The sequence below is a fragment of the Giraffa tippelskirchi genome, chromosome 7 (genome assembly GCF_054371585.1).
Source record: "Giraffa tippelskirchi isolate mGirTip1 chromosome 7, T2T-mGirTip1v1.2.pri, whole genome shotgun sequence".
In the NCBI taxonomy this organism is placed as follows: domain Eukaryota; kingdom Metazoa; phylum Chordata; class Mammalia; order Artiodactyla; family Giraffidae; genus Giraffa; species Giraffa tippelskirchi.
In genome coordinates this window covers 46646653-46668559 of record NC_137281.1, presented here as the reverse complement: position 1 = coordinate 46668559, position 21907 = coordinate 46646653, and the positions used below count along the sequence as shown (strand labels likewise).

The 21907-nt window shown below is 60.3% G+C and overlaps 2 protein-coding genes across 13 annotated transcripts in view; both read right to left on the bottom strand.

Moving 5' to 3' along the window:
- Positions 1-2780: 2780 nt before the first annotated feature.
- PABPN1L (PABPN1 like, cytoplasmic) lies at positions 2781-5612 on the bottom strand. The gene is made up of 7 exons (XM_081510722.1): positions 5364-5612; positions 4867-5005; positions 4485-4537; positions 3758-3864; positions 3563-3650; positions 2990-3132; positions 2781-2820 (listed from the first exon to the last, which is right to left on the bottom strand). Exons 1-7 carry the CDS (start codon positions 5610-5612, stop codon positions 2781-2783), a joined length of 819 nt encoding a protein of 272 aa, XP_081366848.1.
- Positions 5613-11297: 5685 nt separating this feature from the next.
- Positions 11298-21907, bottom strand: part of CBFA2T3 (CBFA2/RUNX1 partner transcriptional co-repressor 3) — a 77748-nt gene continuing 67138 nt past the window's right edge. For all 12 annotated transcript variants that reach the window (XM_081511936.1, XM_081511938.1, XM_081511937.1 and 9 more), the window contains 7 exons: positions 20069-20250; positions 19234-19457; positions 16617-16702; positions 15841-16039; positions 15324-15392; positions 14886-15076; positions 11298-13527 (listed from right to left, as the gene is read on the bottom strand). In XM_081511936.1, coding sequence (XP_081368062.1) covers positions 13228-13527; positions 14886-15076; positions 15324-15392; positions 15841-16039; positions 16617-16702; positions 19234-19457; positions 20069-20250 — 1251 coding nt within the window. In that variant the 3' untranslated portion in view covers positions 11298-13227. The remainder of the gene's footprint in view (positions 13528-14885; positions 15077-15323; positions 15393-15840; positions 16040-16616; positions 16703-19233; positions 19458-20068; positions 20251-21907) is intronic.

Sequence of the window (21907 nt, the reverse complement as noted above, 5' to 3'; positions counted from 1 at the left end):
AAGAGGGATTTAGCTGGCAGTACCTTCACCTTTTCCCTTCTTCTGTCCTGGAACTTGGATGTGATGGCTGGAGCTTATTAGGAAGCTATCTTGAGAGCATGCAGACAAGATTCATCCTCTAAGGATGGGGAGCAGAAAACTAGGCAGGGTCTGGGTCTTTGCTGACATACCAGTCCTGAATGTTCAGCATTTTTTTTAAATGAAAAAACCCCTATCTTGTTGAAGCCACTGCTACTTGGGTTTTTCTGTAGGTGGAGCCAGACCAACCCATAAATGGCTTTACATTTAAGGGTTTTCACATGCATTTCCATTTTCAGCCTGAGAAAATAAGAGTTAGAAGTAATCTGCTTGCTTTTGCCAACAGAACTCTCAGATAGCACTTTCACCTTAATTTTTTTTTTCCTTTGTACCATGAGGCTGGCCTCAGTGAAGGCTGCCTGCCTGCTTGTCCCCTGCCGCCCCAGGCCTATCCTTCCTCCAGGGCTGAGCCCGGTCAGATGCAGCCCCTACTCAACCCTTGGCTATTGCACCAGTGATTTCTCTTGAAGTTGGTCTTCCCTCCCCATCAGCATTCCTTCTCCCTTCTGTGCCAGGCCAGATGGGCCAAGAGGATGCTGTGTGTCTTGGCTTCCTCTGGGCACAGCTGAGGAAGTGTGGGTTGGAGCCCTGGCCACACATTTGGGCTGCTCGGACCTGAAATCCAAGGGAAAGGAGGGCCTCCGGGTCCATTCTCCTTGAAGTGGCCACACAGAAAGGATTAAGAAGGTGCTTCTGAAAAGGCACCAATTCCTTGGGGTAGATGCCTGTCAGCAGGTACTTACAGAGAAGCAACATGCAGGGACTTCTCTGGTGGTCCCAGTGGCTAAGGCTCCGCACTCCCACTGCAGGGGGCTGAGGTTCAATACCTGGTCAGGGAACTAGATCCCACATGCCGCAACTGAGAGTTCACATGCCATAACTAAAGATCCTGCAAGTTGCAACTAACATTCCATGTGCTGCAACTGAGACCCAGCACAGCCAAAGAAATACACGTTTTCTAAAAAAAGCAATGTGCACAGTGACGGTGTATAGCCTGCTTGCCAAGGAGGGCACTGACCTGAAGTGTGGAGCAGCAGGAGCTGGTGCTTCACAAAGTTCATCTCCAGGGTGCGGTGCAGGCAGCCTGTCTCTCCTGCAGCCCCCTAAGTGCACATGGTCCTGGCAAGGGCCCTGCCACTCAGCCCCTCCCACCCATCTTCTCCAGGGGTGGGCAGTGGTGTGTATGTGTGAGTGTGCCAGTGTGTGTGTAGAAATAGAATCTGTTCTCTCACACAGTTCTGGGGGCCAGAGTTAGAAATTGAGGCGTCGGCAGGGCTGGTTCATCCTGGAGGCTCTGAGGGAGGGTCTTTTCAGCCTCTTCAGCTTCCAATGATTGCCGGCAGTCACCGTGGCTCCTTGGTTTATGGACACATCACTGCAACTTCTGCTGTCTTCACATGTCTTTCTCCATGTGTCTCATACCCAGTGTGTGTTGCTGGGTTTAGGGCCACCCAGCTGATGCTTAATTGCATCTGTGAAGACCCCTTTTCCAAATAAGATCACATCTACAAGCACTGGAGATTACGACGCAGACATATTTTTGGGGGGTTGTCCTTCACTCCTCTATAAGGACCATTGCTGACCCCTGATCAGCTGGGGAATGTGAACCTGGCTTGATGGACATGTGGATGGAGAGCAGAGGCCTACTTGCCCTCCCGAGAGAATGCTGTTGCTGTAAAGGGGACACCAGGGAATGGGGACCTTTGGGGCTTGGAGCCCCAGAGCAGCTGTGTTCGAAACTTGAGGAGCTGATAACTGAAAGATTACAAGGCAAAGAGGGTTGCTTTAGAGAAGCCCAGGGGGAGGTTTTTTAGTTACTTAAGGCAGAGACGGAGTATGTCTGCAGCCCAGACCCACAGCTTCCTTTCAACTCTGCTGCTGCTGCTAAGTCGCTTCAGTCGTGTCCGACTCTCTGCGATCCCATAGACGGCATCCCACCAGGCTCCGCCGTCCCTGGGATTCTTCAGGCAAGAACACTGGAGTGGGTTGCCATTTCCTTCTCTGAGCTGAGCGTAATCAGTGCACACTGCCCCTCCAGGGAGAAAGTGGGGCATCAGTCTGGGGAGGGGGGTCGGGGCCCAGGCAGGGGGCCCAGCATGGAAACCTTTGCATTCAGGTCTCACCAGGGCCGGCCTGTACCAGGTGCACCCTCCCTCTGTCACTCGTCATGGGGTGAGCATGTGTCCCGGAGGCCCCCAGACCTGGGGTGAAGACACAGCGACAGCTTACCCCTACGGTGTGAGGGGGCTGCCCCTTGGCCGTTAGCGTGCATCTCAGACTGAGTCACCCATCAACTGCTTTCACTGCACCTGAGGAAACAGCGTCCAAGTGAGGCGAATAAAGGGGATACTTGCCATGTGCTTTTAAAAAATATTCAAGTTTAATAATTTATGCTTTACCAGTAAGACACGTATTTCTACTTTTCTATAAAAGGCATTAGTGGAACATCCCTGAGTAAGTCGAGCCGGCGCGGACCCCGTGGTGCCCGGACCTCACCTGCCCACAGCTTCGTCCCATGCCCTCCACAGCCCCGACTGGACTCCGCGCCAGGCCCACCCTGTGCCCCGCCCCATGCACGGTGGCCTCGGTGGGGTCCGGCAGTCCTCTAGCGGAATGAAGGGGGCGGGAAAGTTATCTTAGGAGCATCGCTGTTGATTCCTGGACCCAGCAGCAAACCCCACTCTCAAACTCCGGTCCTCGCTTCAATACGGAGAAAACCACGGTGAGAATCGTCCACGCCCCCTTTGGGAAGGAGAATGAGAGGTGAGCGGCCTCCAGAGCTCCGCCCACGAGCCCCGCCCGCCCGCCCCCCAGGCCCCGCCCGCCCCCCAGGCCCCGCCCGCCCGCCAGGCCCCGCCCTCTCAGGGGTCCGCCCTCCAACCGGGCCCCGCCCTCCCAGGGCCCCGCCCACCGGCTCCGCCCTCGTGGTCTGAAGCGGGCCCCGCCTTGGAGGCCGCTGTGGGGGAAGGATCCCACTCTGGCCCCTGGGTGTCCTCGAAGGCCTCCGCGGTCCGTGGAACTGATCCCTGGTAAATTGGTCCTTTTGGGAAGCACCTGGAAACAAAGGCCAAGTCCTCCTGAGATCTCTGTTCTTATATCCTCCTCCCCACTCCTAGCCGAGACCAAGGCTAAAGCTGCCTCCGGGAAGCCTTCCTGGGTTTCCCTGCTGAAGGCTCTTAGGCAGGTGAACATAGGCCCTAGCACCCACCAGGACCTGGCGGCCACAGGGCACGAGGCTGCCTGAGGCATCAGACCCTATCCTGGTCCCAATTGTCTCAAGATCCTCACTTAGGCCACAACAGTCCAGCCACAGCCTCGGTCAAGCCAACATCTCCCCCTGCAGGTGGGGTCTGGGTCAGGAAGGAAGCTTCCCCTTGCAGTCCAGCAGATGTGCCCAAACACCAGAGACTGGCAAAGGGCCAGGCTGGTGCAGCTGTGTGTCCTTGCCACCTGCCTCACCCCCTCGCCTTACAATGACACACACCTTGATGACCCGGCCTCGAAAGATGCTCTTGTCCAGCTCCACTGCGGCCTGGGCCGAGCTCTTGGTGGCAAACTCTATGTAGGCATAGCTGGGATGGAGCAGAGGCCGGTGAGGGCAATGCTTACCCAGGCACGGCTGTCCTCCCCGGGCACTGGGCCCTTCCTTGAGGTCCCCTCCCCGAGGCCCCGCACTGACCCCTTGGGGTGTCCAGAGAACTTGTCGCACAGGATAGTGACCCGGTGGATCTCCCCGCAGTGGTTGAAATAGGCCTCCAGCTCCTGGGCTGTGCCCCCATAGTCCACCTGCCAGGCACGGGCCATGGTGTGGGGGGCCTTGTGCACCGGCCTCCCCCTCCCAGGGGCTCCTGCAGCACGTTTTCTTGGTAGAGAGGGGTTGATTGGGCCCCGGGGTGGGGGGGTTAGTAGCCTGGGCCTCTGTCCCCCACCCCTGTTGGAGGAGGGGACTGGATACCCAGAGGAACGCTCCCCAAGTTCACTGGCCTAGGCAGGGGGTGTGGCTTTTCTGAGTGGAATTTGTTGCCAGTGATCTGCCCACCAGGAGGCTGCATGTGGAAACCCCAAATCCCAGGCTACAGTGGGTCTGCCCAAAAAGGTCCACACTCCCTCTTGAGGATGCCCCCTCATGGGATCCCCCACCCAGGCCACAGTGGGTCTGACCACAAAGGGTCTGTACTCCCTCTTGGGGATGTCCCCTCATCAGACCCCCAACCCAGGCCACAGTGGGTCTGACCACAAAGGGCCTCCGCTCCCTCTTGGGGACGCCCCTTCATCAGACGCCCCTCCTGTCTCTCCCTTGCAGGCCTGTGTGGCTTTGGAGTCTGCCCCTGAAACGCGGCCCTTCACCCTTCCTTTAATCCTCTCAGCCAGGAGGGGGCTGTAGTCGCCTTCCTCCCCTCACTCACATTGCCCACGTAGATGGATCTGTGGTCAGCCTCCGCCTTCTCCAGGGGGCTGTCTGTGGAAAGAGGGGCTTTAGGACCAGGGGCTTGTCCTGGGCAGGGGGCTCCCGGCAGCTGCTAAGGGCAGGCGCCCCACCTGGGTGGTTCAGTCCTCACTCCTCCAGGAAGAGGTGCACCTGTATCTCTTGCGGGCTCTTGGGGAAGACCACCCCTTGGGGTGTATCCAGAAGGCTCCACTGACAGGCTGGACCTCATGGAAACCCCAGCCTCACCCTGGGAGCTTGCAGCCATCCCAATTTACCAGGAAAGGGGGCACAGAGCCACGCGACCAAGGACTCAGGCCCATGGCCCAGGACAGGGGTCGGCCTGGCCCGCCAGCTCCTACCTGTCTCAGGACTCAGTAGCTGCCTGGCCAGCAGGGCCCCGGCAGCTTCCTCTCCTTCCTCCAGGTCCTGTATCCCGGGCAGCTCCAGCCCCTGGGCCTGCTCCATGGCCCACAGCTTCAGTTTGATGGCCTCCAGCTCCTGCCAGCACACGGCCCCAGCTGAGCCTCGAGGTGGGACGGCCCCCAGGCTTCCCTGGAGCGAGGACAGAGGCAATGGGCCTGCCTGTCCTCAGGTCCTGCTGGGGGCTCCTCAGAGGGGAGAGGTAAGCCATGAGGACCTGGGCCTGCAGGAAGCCCCTTTTATCCACCCCAACACACAGAGGCCTCTCCAGCCTGTGTGTGGTGGGTGTCCCTACACCCTCCTACAGGTGGGTGACAGTGGCCCTCTGACCCCTGGAGGCAGAGCTGCAGCAGTCTATCCCCCGGCCTCAGGCACCAGGTTCCCCCAGTTCCCAAGATCCTGCTGACTTCCCCCAGGTGTTCTGTTCAGTGGTTACCTGGTCAGGCACTGGGCACTCAGCCAGGCCCTCCCTCTCCAAGAGAGACAGCAGGAAGCCAGCATCTTCCTCATCCTTTTCCTCAGCTTCCCCTGTCTCCTCCTCCTCCTCGCCAGCCCCTGGGCCCAGACGGGTCTTCTCGGCTGGGCTCCAAGCCCCCCAGCCCTGGGCCTCGGGGTCTGAGGAAGCTCTCTGGAGCCAGGCCTCAGTAGGGGGAGGGAAGAGGGCGTGGCTGAGGAAGGGCCACATGGCAGCAGGGGTATGGGGCAGGCCAGGCTTCCAGGCTCACTCCACGCCAGCACCTGCCCGCGCCCTCCCAGGTTTTAAGCCCGCCCTCACCAGGCCAGGTGTTCCCACTAGAGGCTTCAGCAGTCTCCTGGCTGGGGCCAAGCCTCCACCCTGGCTTCCGGGGCCTGAGGGATCAGAGGCCAGACCCCCACCGCGGGCCCTTCTTCCTCGTGGGGCGGCCCTTCTGGGACACTCGAGGTGGAGAGGGTGCAGCTGAGGTGGGGCTGGGAGGTCCACCCCCCCACAGCTCAGCCTCATCCGCCAGGATGCAGGAGTTGTTGTCCACGGGGTTGTCTACGGGGCTGTTGTCCACATGCCTTGCTGTGTCATGCCTCCAGTGGTCGACCACCGTTAGGAGGACACAGGCACGAGCAAGTTACCCGAGTGGGCAGAAGCGAAAGTGGGGCATGGGGGTCAGAGCAGGCTTCCCGGAGGAGGTGGCGTTTGAGCCGGCCTTCACAGATTGGGTCAGGCAGAGCCGAGGCGAGTGTGGCCTGGGTGGAGGGAACAGCTTGAACAAAGGTCTGGGAGTGGGGGTTGGGTGCCACGGGGTCAGAGGTCCCGCAGAGCGGGGTCCTGGGCCAGGGGAGAGATGTCCCTTCTCTTGACCCCCCTGGATCCCCCACAGACCCTCCCCCTCAACCCTAGCTTTTAGGTGGGAACCCTTATGAAACTGCAGGCCTGTGCAGATCAGGCCTGGATACTGGGGGCTTGACGGCAGCTTGTCAAATCCTGGCCTCTTCTCCTCACTCTCCTCAAGGGCGGCTGCAGGCCCGTGTCCCTGGGTGCCCTGGTTTCCGGTCTCCCCTCCCAGCAGCTGCTCTGGCCTATTCTCTCCCTGGTATGGCATCCTCCTGAGTGTGTGCTCACCCAGCCCGTATTGCACCCTCCAGGCCATAGCTGGTAGGTCCCTGTTGGACCACTTGGGGTCTCTTCCCTGGGATGTGGAGCTGGGTGACAGGAGAGCTGAAGCCTGTGGACCTTAGGGGCCACAGGTGGGAGGACGAGGCGTGTGCTGTGGCTGCCTTTCTCCTCTTGGCTCTGTTCTCACCTCTGGGGAAGCTGAACTAAGCCTGCATTGTCCCCCCTCCACCCCCCAGGCCCTGAGCTGGCTGTCAGCCTAAAGGCATGGCCTCCTAGGTCCCAGCCCTCCTGCCTGCGACAGCTCTTCTCCCCTTGGCTGCACATGGCTTCATGCACTTGCATGTCTGAGGCCCCCGAGGCACTATTGCCACTGTGCCGCTGCTTCCAGGAAGCCCTCCTGATTGCTCCCTCTTGTGGCCGCAGTGCACAGGCCTCTGTTGGTCCTGTGTAAGGCACACGTCCCCAGGTTCCCCCCACCCCGGCTGGCCAGAGTGCCTCAAGGGCAACACTGAGGACATGGCCCTGGCCCAAGGCTGGTGGATGAGGACAGAAGTGCGGCTGCCACTGGTCTCTCTCTCACAGCTCAGGGCAGTCAGCTTCCCTCACTTGGGGGCCGAGACTCCATGAAGGGGCTCTGGCCCGGGTGCCTCCCTCTACCTCCACATGGGTGAGGGACAGCATGGCGGCTGTGTCCAAGCCAAGGGCCGGCTGGACTCCGGCCTGGCCCGGCAGGCTCCTCTGAGCTCAGACCTCTGCAATGGAAAATTGCTGTCATCCCCTCTGTGCCGGCACTGCTGACACACCAGGCCCGCTCGGGCTCCTGCCAGCCACCTGGCGTGGGGACAGGCTCGCCCCCACGCTGGCCTTTCCAGTGACGCCGTTCAGAATACACCATGTTCCAGGCTGGGCTGGAGTATTAATAACAGCCTCCTCCCAGGACCGCCCCCAAGCCTGGAGCCCTAGCCCAGGACACCCGCTCTGGGCAGGACCTGCCCTGTGAGCCGGGACACTACGGCAGGGGCATCCTGGCTCTTTGGGGTCAAGGTGTTCCTTCCCTCGGCGTCCATCCTCAGAGCTTGTGGAAGCTGCCCACACGGCCACAGGGAGGGGTGCTCGGGCCCTTGAAGCCTTGAAGTCGAGGTCGTCCCAACCACCTCGAGGACACACCTTCGAGTGTTCACCATCCCCACCCCTTGGCCAGAACTCAGGAGGCAAGTCATCTGCCCCGTCCCACTGACACTCCCACCCTGCGTCACATGTTCATCCACCCTCATGGGGCAGGGTCTTGTCCCTCTTGCCTGGCCCCGAGAAGGCCCCCACACAAATCTGTGTGAAGTGGGCATAGACAGAGTCGCCGGACACTCAAGGAGACACGGAGCCCGTGTTGGCGAATGGCAGCTTTATTCCATGACACAGAACCCACGGGGCCTCGAACAGAGAGATGGGGGGCATGGGAGGGCAGCCGCTAGGACCCCGCCCAGCACCGAGGAAGACCGCCCGACCCCTTTGGGAAAATTAACACATAGCGTGAGATAAAAAGAAGAGGAAGTGGACAGTCATTCCATCCCCACCAGGCTGTGTGTGGCTGTGCCCGGCCTGGCTCCCACTGCCCAAGCCCCTCACCCACAGAGGCCGGCCTGGCTGGGCCCCTAGCCCTGCATTCAAACGTTTAAGGTTGGGCTCCTATTGAGTCCCCGATGTTGCATTACTGCTGTAGGGGTCTCTGGTGAGGCGCCCCAGGGGCCGACTTAATTGAAATGAAAAGAACAGGAAGCAAGCAGACGGAGTTTTCTGGAACACTTCGGGTGATATGGGTTGCTCTAGCCGGCTCCCCAGGCCTCCTCCTTGTGGGGCGTCCAGGCCCCTCGACTCCTCCGCCTCCTTCTCTGCCAGCAGGACGAATCTGGTGGGGGGAGGGGGTACTGGAAGATATCTGTGGGCCGTGGGGGCCTGGAGGCAGGTGTGTGGCCGCAGGGGCCAGGGAGAGATGGGGTGGGGGCTGCACTAGGCCTCCAGGGTCCTGGGAATGCCGGCCTCATCAGCCTGGGCGGGGCTCCTTCTCTGCTCTCCATCTCTGAGGGGCTCACTCCCAGCTCTGAGAACCCCAGATGGAAGACAGGTGAGGGGGGAAGGTAGAGCCAACAATGAGCACCCGGAGAAGGGGCTCCAGGAGCCCTGGTGTCTGGTGCCAGCTAGCTTGCGGCTTTGTCTCCCTCCCTTCCTGGGGACGCCTCCGGGCAGTGACCCCTAGTTACAAGGAAAGCAGCAGGCACCTCCCCCCGCCCCCCGATCAGCCCCCAGCAGTGTCCAAGTCTTGCCAGGGAATGTGCCTCCCTGACGGATGGCCCTGGTCACAGGGCCCCTGAGCAGCTGTGTGGGCTGCCTCCAGCACCTCTCCTGGCCCAAGGCCACCACACTTGCCAGGCGGGCCCAGAGTGGCCAGAGCTGTTGCTACAGCATCGGTCCAATCTGCCCACAATGACTGTAATAGAACCTGGTCTGTCCCTGGAGCAGGCCTGGATCCATGGGAGGGGCACTGAGAGGGGATGGCCAAGGTGGCTTTGGGTCACTGAGGGTGTTGGTGCTACACTGGGTCCTGGCTGGGGATGGACTGAGGCGTGGTTGTGTGGGTTAGATGGAGACACATGCGTGGCGTGCAGATGGGCGGATGGTGGAAGGGTGAATGGGGGACCAGGTGACAAAGAGTAATTGACAGACGGACAGATGGATGGGTGAGAGACTGGATGGCCAGAGAGGTGACTGGATTGGTCAGAGGGATGAACTGATAAAAGAATCAATAGATAATTTACAGATAGGCTGAAGGGATGGGCAAAACAATGGGCAGACACACGTGGTATAGAGCTGGGTCAGGCAAGGTGGGTGGTGCCAGGGCCTGGACTCTGGTGTCCTTTTGAGGATGTATTTGGAAGAACTGGTGAATAGGAAGGAGTCAGGGCCGGTCCTGACCTCTCTCCTGGCCCCTTCCCAGAAGGCCGGCTCCTCTGTCCTACCGTACCCTCCCGGCCCTGAGGCTTTCTCCAGCTCTCCTCTCTGCCCTGTAGCACCCAAGGCTTTCCTTTGGTCCTGGTGGGCCATGGGGACAGGAAGTCTCCTGATTCTGATGGGGTCTGGGGTATGCCAGCCTGTCCACACAGGGAATGGGGGGGCACCGGTCTTTGCCAACAGAATACCCGTAGCCACCACCTGGGGACAGTGACATATCCTAGAAGAATGGCCAGAGAGCACAGGGTCTGGGCAAGGTCGAAGGGCCTCACACCAGGGGCTTTCTACACGGGAGTCAGGGGGCCCGGGCCAGCATCTGCCACCCTGGCCTTTCCATCCTCCCTGGTGTGGCTGCCACCCAGCTCTCTCTGCTCTCCTGTCCTCGCTCTGGCCTCAGAACAGGGGTAAAGCTGCTGTTTCGGTCTGACTTGCGTGGAGGGAGGCTCTGCCAACAGCTGCATCCCACAGAGCTTTGGGGTCACCAGCGTGTCCAACCTGGGCCTCCTGGGAGGAGATCTCCGCACACGTGCCAACCGCCAGAGAAGCCAGGGGTAGCAGGGTAGGACGGCCTCGGGGCAGAGAGAGGAGGTAGGGCCCCTTCTGTCCAGACGTCCTCTCTGCTTAAGGCAGCTGCCGCAGATGCAAACTGCAGGAAAACAAGGACCCCCAGTCCCCCTCCCACCAGGGCTACTCATTCTGAGTTTGCCTTTTCAAGCAGGGCTTGAATACAGCGACTAACAGAAACAGGCTCCCAGGGCACGACTAACAGAAACAGGCTCCCAGGGCACGGAGGAGGCCTGCTTTGTGTGACCCGGCCCACACCTTTGGGATCTCCTGACACGGCACCCACTGGGACGCCCCCTCCCTCCCACTCTGGGCCTCAGCCTTTGACTGTGCTGCCCACCCGGCCACCACCCTCTGACCCTGTGGACACTCTCTGCCGGCAGGGGCTCCATCTGTCGGCCCCTGGCTGGCCCCTCACGCGAGGCTTCTGCAGCCCCGGCCAGCAGCAGGTCTTGGTGTATGAGATACAGGTGTGGGGGCCACACCAGGAAGAGAACCTTTCCCAGTGGGCTTGCAGCGACCTCTTCCCAACAACTGGGTGGGAGGGGCTGCCCCATCTCAGACCCTCAGCCTGTGGTCTGGCCCTGCAGGCTGGTCTGCACTGACGCCACCAGCTGGCCAATGTGCTACCACCCCTGGCATGCCTGCCTGTCTTCAAAGAGGAGCAGAGGCCAGCCAAGACCACCCGCCTCCCCTGTAGTCCTGATGTCGGATCCCCCCACCCCCACCAGACCCTGGGCTGCCCTGGGCACCACCTGCGCCTGCCTACCTGCAACCTCATAGGAACAGAGGCCAAGGGGAGGTGGGCCTACATCATAGCTCATGCGAAACTGCCGTTCTAACAGGTTCAGCGCTTGTAAGAGAGCAGACTGCACACGTGACAGGCACCTCACGACAGCCTGAATCCCACATGGCTCCTGCTCTTCTGAAACCCACAGAAGCGAGCCTCTGAGAGGCAGGCAGCCCTGTGCAGCCCACAGGCTTTCTGGAGGGTGAGAGGTCTAGCTGGGCGGTCAGAGTTAGGGCTCCTGCCAGGTAGGGTTCAGACAGCACCTGGTCTGTGGGGACTGGATGGAGTCCTTCCTCTCAGTACTCAAAGGATAAGTTCTCACAACTCTGGAAAGTAACAGTGATCAACACACACATCACTGCCTGGAGGACCACAGTTCAGATTTCTCTGAAAACCTAGTTCCTATGCTTTACATACTTCCATGGTTTCTCTTAATTTTTTATTTGGCAAACATCTCTTCTTCATTATCATCATCATGAATATCATCATTTGGACCTCTGCAAGGACTATATACATTCACATTATCGTATACCATTGACTTCTTGCCTCTCGGCAGGCCCCTGGGCTCTGGGTTTCAGTAGCTGGTCACTATTGCACTCCAGTCCTAGAACTTCTTACAGCCATGCAGTAAAACCCCGATCAGAGAACGTGTCTGCTGTTTGTTCTCCCACTGAGTACAGATCAGAATTTCCTTATTCCTTTATTTCCTCCTTGAGATCGCTGGGGGAGCGAGTGGGATGGGGGTCAGGGTGAGTTGTGGGGTGGGGACTTCAGAGAGACCATCCCCTGAGGAACAGCTGGACAAAAATGCAGGGTTATATACAGCTGGTCAAGTCTCCAGAAGGTGCAGGGAGGGCAAATTGCTTTTCTTTGTGGGGTTTTTTTTTTTTCCTTTTTCTGCAAAAGTGTGAAGACAGGAGAGGGGCTGCAGGAAACATGGGGGCTGGTACGGAGAGACGAGCTGGACGGCAGGCTCGTGTAGTGGGCAGCAGAGGTAGAGGAGGACGAGGAGAAGCAGCAGTGGAAGGCATGGTGGCTGTCTCCTCGTGCTCGGAAAAGCAGTCGAGAATCAACCCGAAAGATTGTCACAGTTTTGTCTCGGAATTATATTCTCTCTCAGAAGGACACATTAGCACTTTTTTCACAAGTGGAAAGGATGAAATGTTATGGAAATTCACAGAGGGTGTGAGGACAGACAAGATACCCTTCCTGTGCATGTGCAGATGCATGCTGGGCGTGTCCCAGGGCACATGCACACACACACTCACACTCACGTGTGGGTGCTGAGGGCCTCACTGTCCACCCCACCCGGCCCCAGTGGAGGCGCTGCCATGGAGTTGAAAAGAAAGAAGTTGCTTCCTGTTGGACAAGACACTCCAAACCCCAATACCCCATCGCCCCCTAGACAGACTCAAAGCAAGAGAAAAGACGGACATTGGAACAAGCCCAGGCATGGAGGAAAACAGTGAAAAACATCCTTTGGCAGTGACAACAAAATTTTGGATTTTGACATCTTGTGTATGTTTTTTGGATTTCCTTTGGAGCAGAGGTGTGTCCGGCGTCCTTGGCTAGCTAGCTGGCAAGGTAGTTTACAGGTATGCTTCCTTTCAGTTCAGTTCATTTCCGTCGCTCAGTCGTGTCCAACTCTTTGCAACCCCATGGACTGCAGCATGCTTCCTTTATCTTTTTTTTTTCTTTTTTTTAAAAAACTTTTTGGATTTCTACTTAAAGCCAAAGAATTTGACATTAAAGGAGAAAAAAATCTGAAATGAAAAATTACGACTTGAGTCTGACATCTTTCTCACGAGCCTCACCGCATTGGCCACACACCCTGGGGCAGTTTCCGTGAACTGGCGGCTTGGATCTCTGGCTAGGAAAGAACAGTTTTCCTTTTCCCTTTTGAATCAGGCAAGGGGAGAAAAACCCAGTTTTCTTTGTCCATTTCTGAGTAGCTCTCTTGCAACAAAGTCCCCCAAAATTCTTCAATGAAAATAGAAGCCACCAAACAATTCGTTTTTTTCATTGAAGAGAAAGTATGTGAAAGTCATAAAGAGAGCAAAACAAGACAGAGAGCGAGATAGGGAGGGAGAGGCAGGTGTGGACAAGCCGGTCACCTCTGGCCGGCGTCCATCCGCCGCCTAAAGTTCAGCGGGCGGTTTCTGAGGATTCGGAGGAGGTCGAGGCGTGATCGTCAGGTAGCTGAGGAAGTCGTGTGGATGCAGTCTTGTTGGTTCTGTTTTCTTTTGGAGAGAAGCAGTAGCAGCGGTGACTCCCATGGTCGGCTCCCAGGTCCGGGTGCACATCCTGCGGGCCGGGCGGGGCTGGGCAGTTTGATGGGCATCAGGTCCTGGCGGGTCAGCGGGGCGCTGCGTCCAGGGGGCCGGGTGGGCCAGGGGAGCCGGGGCGGGAAGGCCCGGTGGAGCCCGCCTCACTGGGGCTGGCGGCGGCCGGGGGCAGGCAGGGGCCCAGGCCTGTGGCGGCGTCGGACTGTCCAGGCACAGGCTCAGCTACGGCGGCCGCAGGGCCCTGCAGGCTCTGTCCGCACACATGGTGGTGCTTCTCCCAGTCCTTGTGCTGGCAGAAGGAGCCGCAGTAGCGGGCCGCGTTGCAACCGCTGCACGTCTCGCTGGCCTTGCGCCCGCAATTCCAGCAGCTCTGGAGGTGAGGGGGGACGATCAGGGTGGCCCGGGCTCACCCCCTGTATCCCCCGAGCACCCACCCAGCTGCAGACCAGACACACGCTCCAAACACACCGGCTCAAACCCAGCCATGGCATCACCAAGCAAGAAGAGAAAAAAACTCAACGCTACCAGGCTCGCAGGTAACCCTCTGCAGACATGGCCCCTTGGCTGGGCCACTCTGGGGGGACAGGCTCCCACCACCCCAGCCCACCCCAGACAGGTTCATGGTATGCCATGGCCCCTTCGCTCTCTTTCAGGAATCCCTCCTGGCACTGCCAGGACTTTGATACCAGAATGTCACAGCCTGGGCAGAGTAAAGGGGCGGTGAGTGCCCATAGCTGCTGAAGTACTTTCTCTACCACTGGGCCTCTGTTCCTTTTTTGTGGAACAAGCAATGACCCCAGCCACCCACGTGAGCAGAAGGTGGGCATGGATTCTATCTTTGAAAGGCCGGAGGCAGCAGCGTGGGCTGTAGGGTGGGGAAGCCAAGCCGCCCTGGGAGGAAGGCCCACGTGCTCAGGTAGCCTCCCGAGCCTCCTGCTAGCCACCCTCTGCAGGTGTGCCCCCAGCTCCTGCCCTCACTGCTCCCTGCATTCCTGCCGGCTCACTCCCTCCAGGACTGCCTGGACAGACGGCCCTGGTTGTGGGCTTCCCTGACATCCACTGCCCCCCCATGCATGTCCATGGCCTGAAGCAGCACAGTCCATCCTTCTGTGTCCCTGCTCCCTTGGCCCCTCAGACCGTCAGTTCTGTCTGTTCCAGCTGAGAGCGCAGTGGAAAAGAGATGCACACGGGCACCACCTGACCGGTAGTCATCTCCTCATTCCTTCTCAGGGCCGGCCCAGCACAGACAGGCCCAGGGGATTTTGGAGAAGTGCCCTCCTTGAAGACAGTCCAGGGGCCCCTGGAGAGGGCCACACCCTCCTCTTCATCTCTCTGCCTTCCAAGCCATTCTCAGACAAAGAGAGAATGTATGTGGTCACCCAGGGTTCCCACCCGCCCCTTTGGACCAGTCCAGCAACACACAGGTGCCAGGACAGTGACTAGCGCACCCTTCTGCTTTCAGGGGTCAGAGAGATCATGGGCTTTGGCATCAGCCAGCCTGGGTTTGAACAACGGTCCCACCATTTGCTGGGGAGTGACCTGGGGCGAACCAGCCACTCTCTGGAGGCCTCAGTTTCCACATCTATACAATAGGGACACCCACAGGATCCAGCTCACCAGGCCACGTGGAGTCAAGAGGCCCCAGGGCTGCCCAAGGTCACGTGGCTGGGAGGTGGTGGAGCCAGGGTGGCGCCCTGGACTGGGGGCGGGGGTGGGACGCGGCCCTACCTCGCTGGAGTCCTCCTGCTGGTTGACCACAGTGAGGGCGTCCTCGGAGGCCTGCCGCCGTGCCTCAGCCAGGGCCCGCTCCATCTTGGCCCGCTCTGTGCTGATGAGCTCGTGGGCCTTGCGCTCAGCATCAGACACGGCTTTCTGCAGCTCTGACATTGCCTGCCGCTTCACCTCATTCACCGCCTCCTCTGAAAAGGACACCTCGGGCTGTTCGTCTCGTGGGCCATCCCAGCTGGGTCTCCCCTGCCCACATTCCCGGGGCGGGCAGCCAGGCATGGTTGTGGGGGAGTCTCCAAAGCCTGCCCTCTACTGTGTGCAGAGTGCCACGCCCTGGAGGGTGGAGAGTGGGTCAGCAGGCCTGGGAAGGCTCTGCTGGGCCCCTCCGGCATATGGGGAGGGCGGGAGAGTCTGGGGCCCCAGGACATCCCCACTCACCTGCCTTCCTCCAGATCTCCTCGGGCATGTAGCTGGACAGGGCCCGAGGCATGAACTCCCGGGGGATGTCTGAAACACAGGGGCACCAGCATCACACACAAGATAGGGCCATGCCCAGGTGGGCCCTGGGGGCAGGGTGTGGGAGTGATCTTGGGGGTCCCTGAGGTACACATGCGGGAAACCCTGTCTCTGAAGCTGGTGGAAGGGGGAACAGGGCAAGGTCATGAAGGGAGACTGTCGGGGGCAATGGGCCTTGGATTTGACTGGGAGCTGGGCCGAGATGGGCCTCTCTCAGGTTCCATGGTCATCAGGCCCCCGGGGCCCTCCCAGTGCCGAGTCTCTGTCCCATTGGAACCAAGAACTGGGCCTCCCTGCAGGTCAGGCAGTGTCTGTGCAGCAGAAGACCCCTCTTTTCCAGGTGGGGCGGTTTGGGTGCTATTTCCCTGCAGGGCCATGATCAGTGATGGCCTGGCCCCTGGTCCCCCTGCACCAGCCTGACACATGCCCCCCAGCGCACCTAGCTGAGCGCCCTCTGTGCCCGCGGAGCTGCCGAGGGGCCGGGCGGTCGGCCCGGGGCCCTTCTTGCTGTCCTCTGCCGCGTCGCTGCAGCGCCGGATCCAGTGGTTGAGCTCCTCGCGGTCAGCCTCCTGGCAGCGGCGCAGCACGGTCAGCGACCGCCGCGTCTTCTCAGCCATGTCCATGATGCAGTTCAGGAGCTGTGAGTACGCAGGGTGGGTGAGCTGCATGGAGGAGGACAGCTGGGACACTGTCCCACACTCCAGCCTGGTCTGCCTGACTGCATGGACTGCCCGCGGCTCTCGAGGCATCGGCTTGAAAACACATTTCTGCTGCCGCGAAAGATCCCTGAGCATCTGGGCAAGGGCTGGGGAGGCACCCGGGACTCCCACTGGTGGGGAGACTGTCCAGACCCAGAGCTGGGGCTCTCCTTGCAGCCCTGGAGTTGTGGTCTGCCCCGTGGAGCAGAGGGGTCAGCGGGGCTCTGGGGACTGCCCTTCTCTTGGGCTCCCTTCCCCAAAAGGATGCGGGGCAGGCATGACCCTGAAAATGGTGTTGAAGGGGTCCAGCCCTCATGACCAAGGGACTTTCCTTAGGGAGACAGTCCATGGGGGCCCGGGGGGAGTGTTCTGAGGGCTGGCCAGGAGTGCAGGGGAAGCGGAGGCACGGGCACAGGGCCTAGAGAGTGCACAGCGGCCTGCCCCTTCCGCCCCTGCAGGTTGAGCAGGGCGCCTGGGAGTGGCTGCAGTACTCCGTGGCCTCAGCCTGGACACTCACATTATTGAGATGCTTCCACTCTTCCGCCCACTCGCGCTCCGTGAGCCTGTGGTCAACCACTTCCTCAGGACGGGACCCGTGCATTGCTGCGGAGGGAGCGGACGCTCAGGCCCCGCCCCTGCTCGCCAAGCCCCGCCCCTGCTCACGCCCCCACCCCAGGCCCCGCCCATAGGCTGTGCCCTCTTGGGGAAAGTGGTGAGGTGAGGAAGGGAACTCAGGGCTCTGACCCTCTCTCTGCCCACCGCCCTGGGTGGGGTGGGTCAGGAACTGGCCTCTCTACTCATGCTTGAGAGGAAAAAACCGGTGTCCCCATCCCTCGCTTTGGCTACTCCTTCCCCTCCCCTAAATCCAGCCACTCTCTCTTTCTGCCCCCTGCTGCCAGAGAAGTGGCTGTGGACCTCACTTAAGGGGCGTCTCCACTGCTCAGGGTCTCCTTGTGGCTGCCTGGCTTTAATTCACACTTTACTGCTTTTCCTGAGCTAGCTGAACTCCTATGCACCCTCCAAAGCCCAAGTGGCAGGCTCCTTCCTCCTCAGCAGACTTGGGCTCCCAGATTTCCTTAAGCCCTATATATCTCTGGTTGTTTAGTAATCACAGGTGCTTCCTTGTTTATTCTCAATCACCCAGCAGACTGTGTCAGTACACAGGGCAGGGCTGGCAAGGCCTGTTCCCCTCCATGGGCTGAGCTCCTGAGCTGAGCTCCCGCTTGGTAAGAGGGGTGCCTGGCTTAATCTGCTGGGTCTCAAGTGAGCAGCTCCAAGTGTGGTCTCCTGGGAAACAGTGGGGCTTGGAAAAGTCAAAAGCCCTGGCACTCATTCCCCATGGGGCCTGGGCCCCTTGTCTTACCTGTGGCCTTAGTTTCCCAGCCTCCCTGCCTCCCGAGTGGGAGGGGAGAGCCCCTGGTGTGGATGGAGGAGGGCTCTGTACTTAGTGCTTTACCCATACATCCCTGCTTCATTTTCTGGGGGAGGGGGTCCTGCCGTTATTTCCACTTTACAGATGAGGAAACTGAGGCTGGTTAAGGGGACATATTGACCAAGGTCAAGCAAGGTCAACTGGCACTGGGGCTGTGCTCTTAGCCACTGGCTGGTACAGCTCCAGGGACTGAAACAATGGGATGCCCCCACCCCATAATCAGAAACAAAACAACCATGAGCTGAGAAATTCATGCCAGAGGGGCAGCATCTGGCGTTCTCACAGCTTCTCTTATACTCCTCTTATACTGAACACGATCACCCTCACTGTGACCCAGCATGCTCCATGCTTCCTGGGCTGAGGTCTACTTAGGCCTTTCTTGGTCCCCAAACCTGAAACGTCTCCTCAAATTGCAGCCGAGGTGGGAGGTGGTAGCCATAGCCCGCTGTCCACCCACCGCCCTGCCCTGCTGCCCGTGGAGCTGGGGCCCACGCCAACGCCCCAACCAAAATAGTGGCTGAGATCTGCCTGACAGCTGGCGTTTATTTTTGCGTTAGCAGAAGTGGATGGGAATTAGCACCTGCCTGACCCGGCTGTGGGGAGCCAGACGCTATCACCTGCTGCCTGGGTCCGGGCCCTGGCAGCTCCCGTAGGGAGGAGGCGGGGAGACGGCCTGATAAGGGGCAAGGCCTCTGCTGACCCTGCCTCTGGGCCCCCAGTTGGTGTCCTGGACCTCCGTCTCAGGGGCAGCCTTTGTAGGCTGGTCTTATTCATCTCTTTGACCAGCACAGAGGAGGTTCAGAAGGCCGGTCGTTGTTGCTAGACGACTTTGGGCATGTCCGTTGTCCCTCTGGGCCTCAGTCTGCCCATCTGTGATGTGGGCGGGCTAACACATCGCACAGGTGTATCAGAACACATTGGGGGTGCCGCCTTCTGGAGCCCAGTAAAGCATACAGTGCCAACCAGACTTCCACCGAGAGCTGTCACCCTGCTACCAGCACAGCTGGGCCTGATGGCACCCGCTCTGGACCCAGCCCTCTATTAACCCCTCATGCCCCAAGGGCAGGGCTGCTCATAGACCAATCAGCAGAGAGGCTGCAGGTGTGCGGGAGTGGGGGGGCCATGACTTGCCCGGGGCACACCTGGGGAATCTCAGAGCTCAGAGGACCAGGCAGTCCTGCCCCGAGGGGTGTGGCCCCATTGCCCAGTCTCTCTCATCTTCCTCTGCTCAGGGACCACCCCCTACGGATCTGGTGTTTTAGTGTTGATGCCTGTCCTGTTAGAGGGCAGAAGTGGCCGTGTGTGATCAGCGGTGCCTTCATGTTCCCTTGGGGTGCCCAGGCCTTGGAGGTGAGGCCACAGCTCCTATGACTTGGGGACCCCCACGTGCCAGGTGTTTCCTGGCTACCATGCACCCCGAGAGGCTCTAAGTCCCCCAGGACAGGTACCTCTGCAGCCATGATGCCCCTCCCTACATGCGGAAGGGTATTCCTGGGCCTGGGGGATGTCGGGTTGCCCCCCCGGACAGAGTCTTGAAAGATGACTGTCCCTCAGGCTTCCGGATACAGCCCAGCTGGGATGGGGAGCAGGCCCTTCCTCTGCACTGTGTTCTCACGTCCATCCTCCCAGACAGACGTGTCCAGGTGGCGCCCGCCTGCAGGTACACACGGACCCCCTGGCAGCCCCTGCCCACACCACTCACCCAGCTGCCGATGGCGCTCCCGCAGCTCCCGGGGGTCAAGGTGGCGGTAGGAGTCCCGGAAGTGGTGGGCCATGGCCATGTCCTCCAGGCGGTAGTGTGGGGGTGGTGGTGGGTGGGGCAGCCCGTTGCTGGGGCTGTAGCGCTGGGCGGGGCTCAGGGTGCATGGCCGTTTGCTGAGGTGGTCTGGGTGCAGTGGGTCCCGGTCTGACCCATTCTCTTTGGTCCTGGTCCAGAGAGCAGGTGGGGACAGTGGTCAAGGGACCATGAGCCACAGACCGAGGGGAGAGAGGGAGGCAGGGGCGTGGATAGAGTGAGTGAGCAGGAGACAGACCTGCCCGCTGGGGGCCTGGTGCCCCCTCGCCCCTCCTCAGGGGTGCGGGCTCCGGGGGCTTGGGGGTCAGGGTGCCTGGGTCTTCTTGGAGAGAGTGGGGAGAGACAGCCTTCCCTGGCAGCAGGACACACACCCGTGCTGTGACCCAGCAGTGGGCGTCAGCCCAGGCATCTGGGGACCTTGGGCTGCTGGACACTCGGGCACACCTGCAGGGAACTCCTACCGGGCAGACTCTCTCCTGCCTCCTCCCTTGTCCTCCTGGGGTGGGGTGAGGGGCATCTGAGTCCTCAGGAGGCCTCTCCACGGCCAGACAGGGTGGCCTCCTGGTGATCAGCCTGTGCAGTTAAGGCTGAACTTGACCAGCCCAGCGGCTGTGGCCACGGAACACAATGCGGTTTCCAACTATGTTCTCAGCCCTGGCACTGGGCGCCCGCTGAGCCTTGGCAGGAGGGCAGCTCTCAAGAGTCAGAAGGGGAGGGCTCTGCCTGCCGCGCCCCTAGGTACCTGTCGGGGGTCCTCCTCTTGCCGTTGTCATTAACCTCCAGCAGGAGCTCCGAGGAGTCGACAGGGGAAGAGGCGTCAGCATCCAGCAGGGCTTGCTCATGCTGGGCCAGGTACTGTGCAGGGCTCTGCTTGGCCAGGCGGGCGCAGTGCAGGAGCTCCCGCTGCAGCAGGGGCAGGTTAGCCTGTGGGGAGGGCGGGACGGGCTTGGACTGGCTGCCAGCTGAAGTCAGGGCACGAGGGTGCTCAGATGTGAGGCAGGGAGGCCGATGGCCAGCCTTGCTGTGTGACTTTGGGCAAGATGCACGACCTCTCTGGGCCTCGAATTCCTCTGCTACAGCTTGGGATGAGTGCAAGACCATGCCCCCAGGGGATCTGGGTTTTTTTCCCATCACTAAACTCCCTTCTGCTCTGGCATCAGGAGAAGGCGAGGAGGGCTCCTCCTCAGGACCCACTGCCTGTACCCGTGGGAGCAGGTCTTGGGTGAACCCGTCTCAGAGGAGGGGGTGAGGCTCAGAGCGGAGGGGCGGCCCCCACACTCGACTTGTACCATGGAGGAGAAGGACTCCAGCACGCCTGTCCCGGATGGCTAGCCCCTGCCTTCCCACTTCCTGTGGGTCCCCAGCCCTGCCTGGAATGAAGCCTTTGTGTGCCCTCATCACTGAGCCGACACGTGGTCACCTCCGGTGGGGGGCGGTCCGGACACAACCATTTGGCTCCACATTTGTGGGTTAGGGCACCACAGCACAGGAGGACGTGGTGTGTGGGGGGTGGGTACAGGATTCGAATGCAGATCTGGCCTGCGACAACCGGATGTGACCGCTGTGCCCTCCAGCCTCCACCCTCACTGGGCTCTGGGTCTGCCAGCTGGGCCGCAGGGGGTTATGTGGTCTTCCCAGAACCACCAATGGGCGAGGGGTGCAGGCTGGATGAGGGCCCAGTGGCAGGCCGCTCGGGACAGCCAGAGTTCTGAGTATTTGTAAATAAATGCAGTTCATCAACTTTCTCATGGTGTTTCCAAGCTGCCTCGCGGCCCCTCCCATCTCCGCCTCCCCAGCCCCTGCCCGCCATCCACCCGGATGGATCAAGCAGCCGATGCGTTTTTGTGAAGCAGCGCCGGCTGCCAGGCCTGTTTTTCTATTTGGATAGCTGAACAAGGGCCAGCCCGCCATCTGTTGAACACGTTAGGAGCCTGAGCTGGGAAAGGAGGTCCCGGGAGATCGGAAGACGCCAAACGTCCTCCCTCCCCCTCCTCTCCCGGCACAGCAGGGCGGGGACAGCACGGCTGGCCGCCCGCCATCCATGGAAACATCTGGATTCCTGGCCGGCTGGGGCCAGCTGGGAGCAGGGGCCTTGGGTGGAGGGCCGGCCGGGTGGGTGGCATCTCCTGGCTTCTGGAAAGCCCACCATCGAGCCATGCACAGTGTCAGGCTCAGGAGAGGATGCAGGGCTCCTGGGGCCCTTGGTTGGGGGAACAGGGACCCCAGGCGGGAAGAAGTGGGTAGAGACTGGGGGGCCTCATGTCCCTCCAAGACAGCAGCCCAAGTGCTGTCTCCAGGACTCAGGGCGCCCGGGGCACCTTACCACTGAGATGTGAACCCTGCTCTGCCCCTTGATCAAAGGCTCCACCCTGCCCTCTTCCCAGAGGGGAACTCAGGCCGGAGGGCGACGGTGTCAGTGGAGCAGGTGTCTCTCACGTAACGAGGGTTTATAATGTTTCCACCGTCTCCACTGCACATACAGCCTGCATGACTGGGGGCCCTGTGTCAGCCCACCCTGGCTATGCTGTGTGACTGTGGGCAGGTCACTTAACTTCTCTGATTCCTGCCTCACCTGCAGCTG

Bases quoted from the DNA above. Each gene is read 5' to 3' on its own strand.
- PABPN1L (XM_081510722.1), bottom strand. From the start codon at position 5,612: ATGTGGCCCTTCCTCAGCCACGCCCTCTTCCCTCCCCCTACTGAGGCC. The intron at 3,133-3,562 runs GTGTGTGTCATT...CTTTGTTTCCAG, and splicing joins TTCGAGGCCGGGTCATCAAG to GTGCTTCCCAAAAGGACCAA. The intron at 2,821-2,989 runs GTGGGCGGGGCC...TCCTTCCCAAAG, and splicing joins AGACCACGAGGGCGGAGCCG to GGGGCGTGGACGATTCTCAC.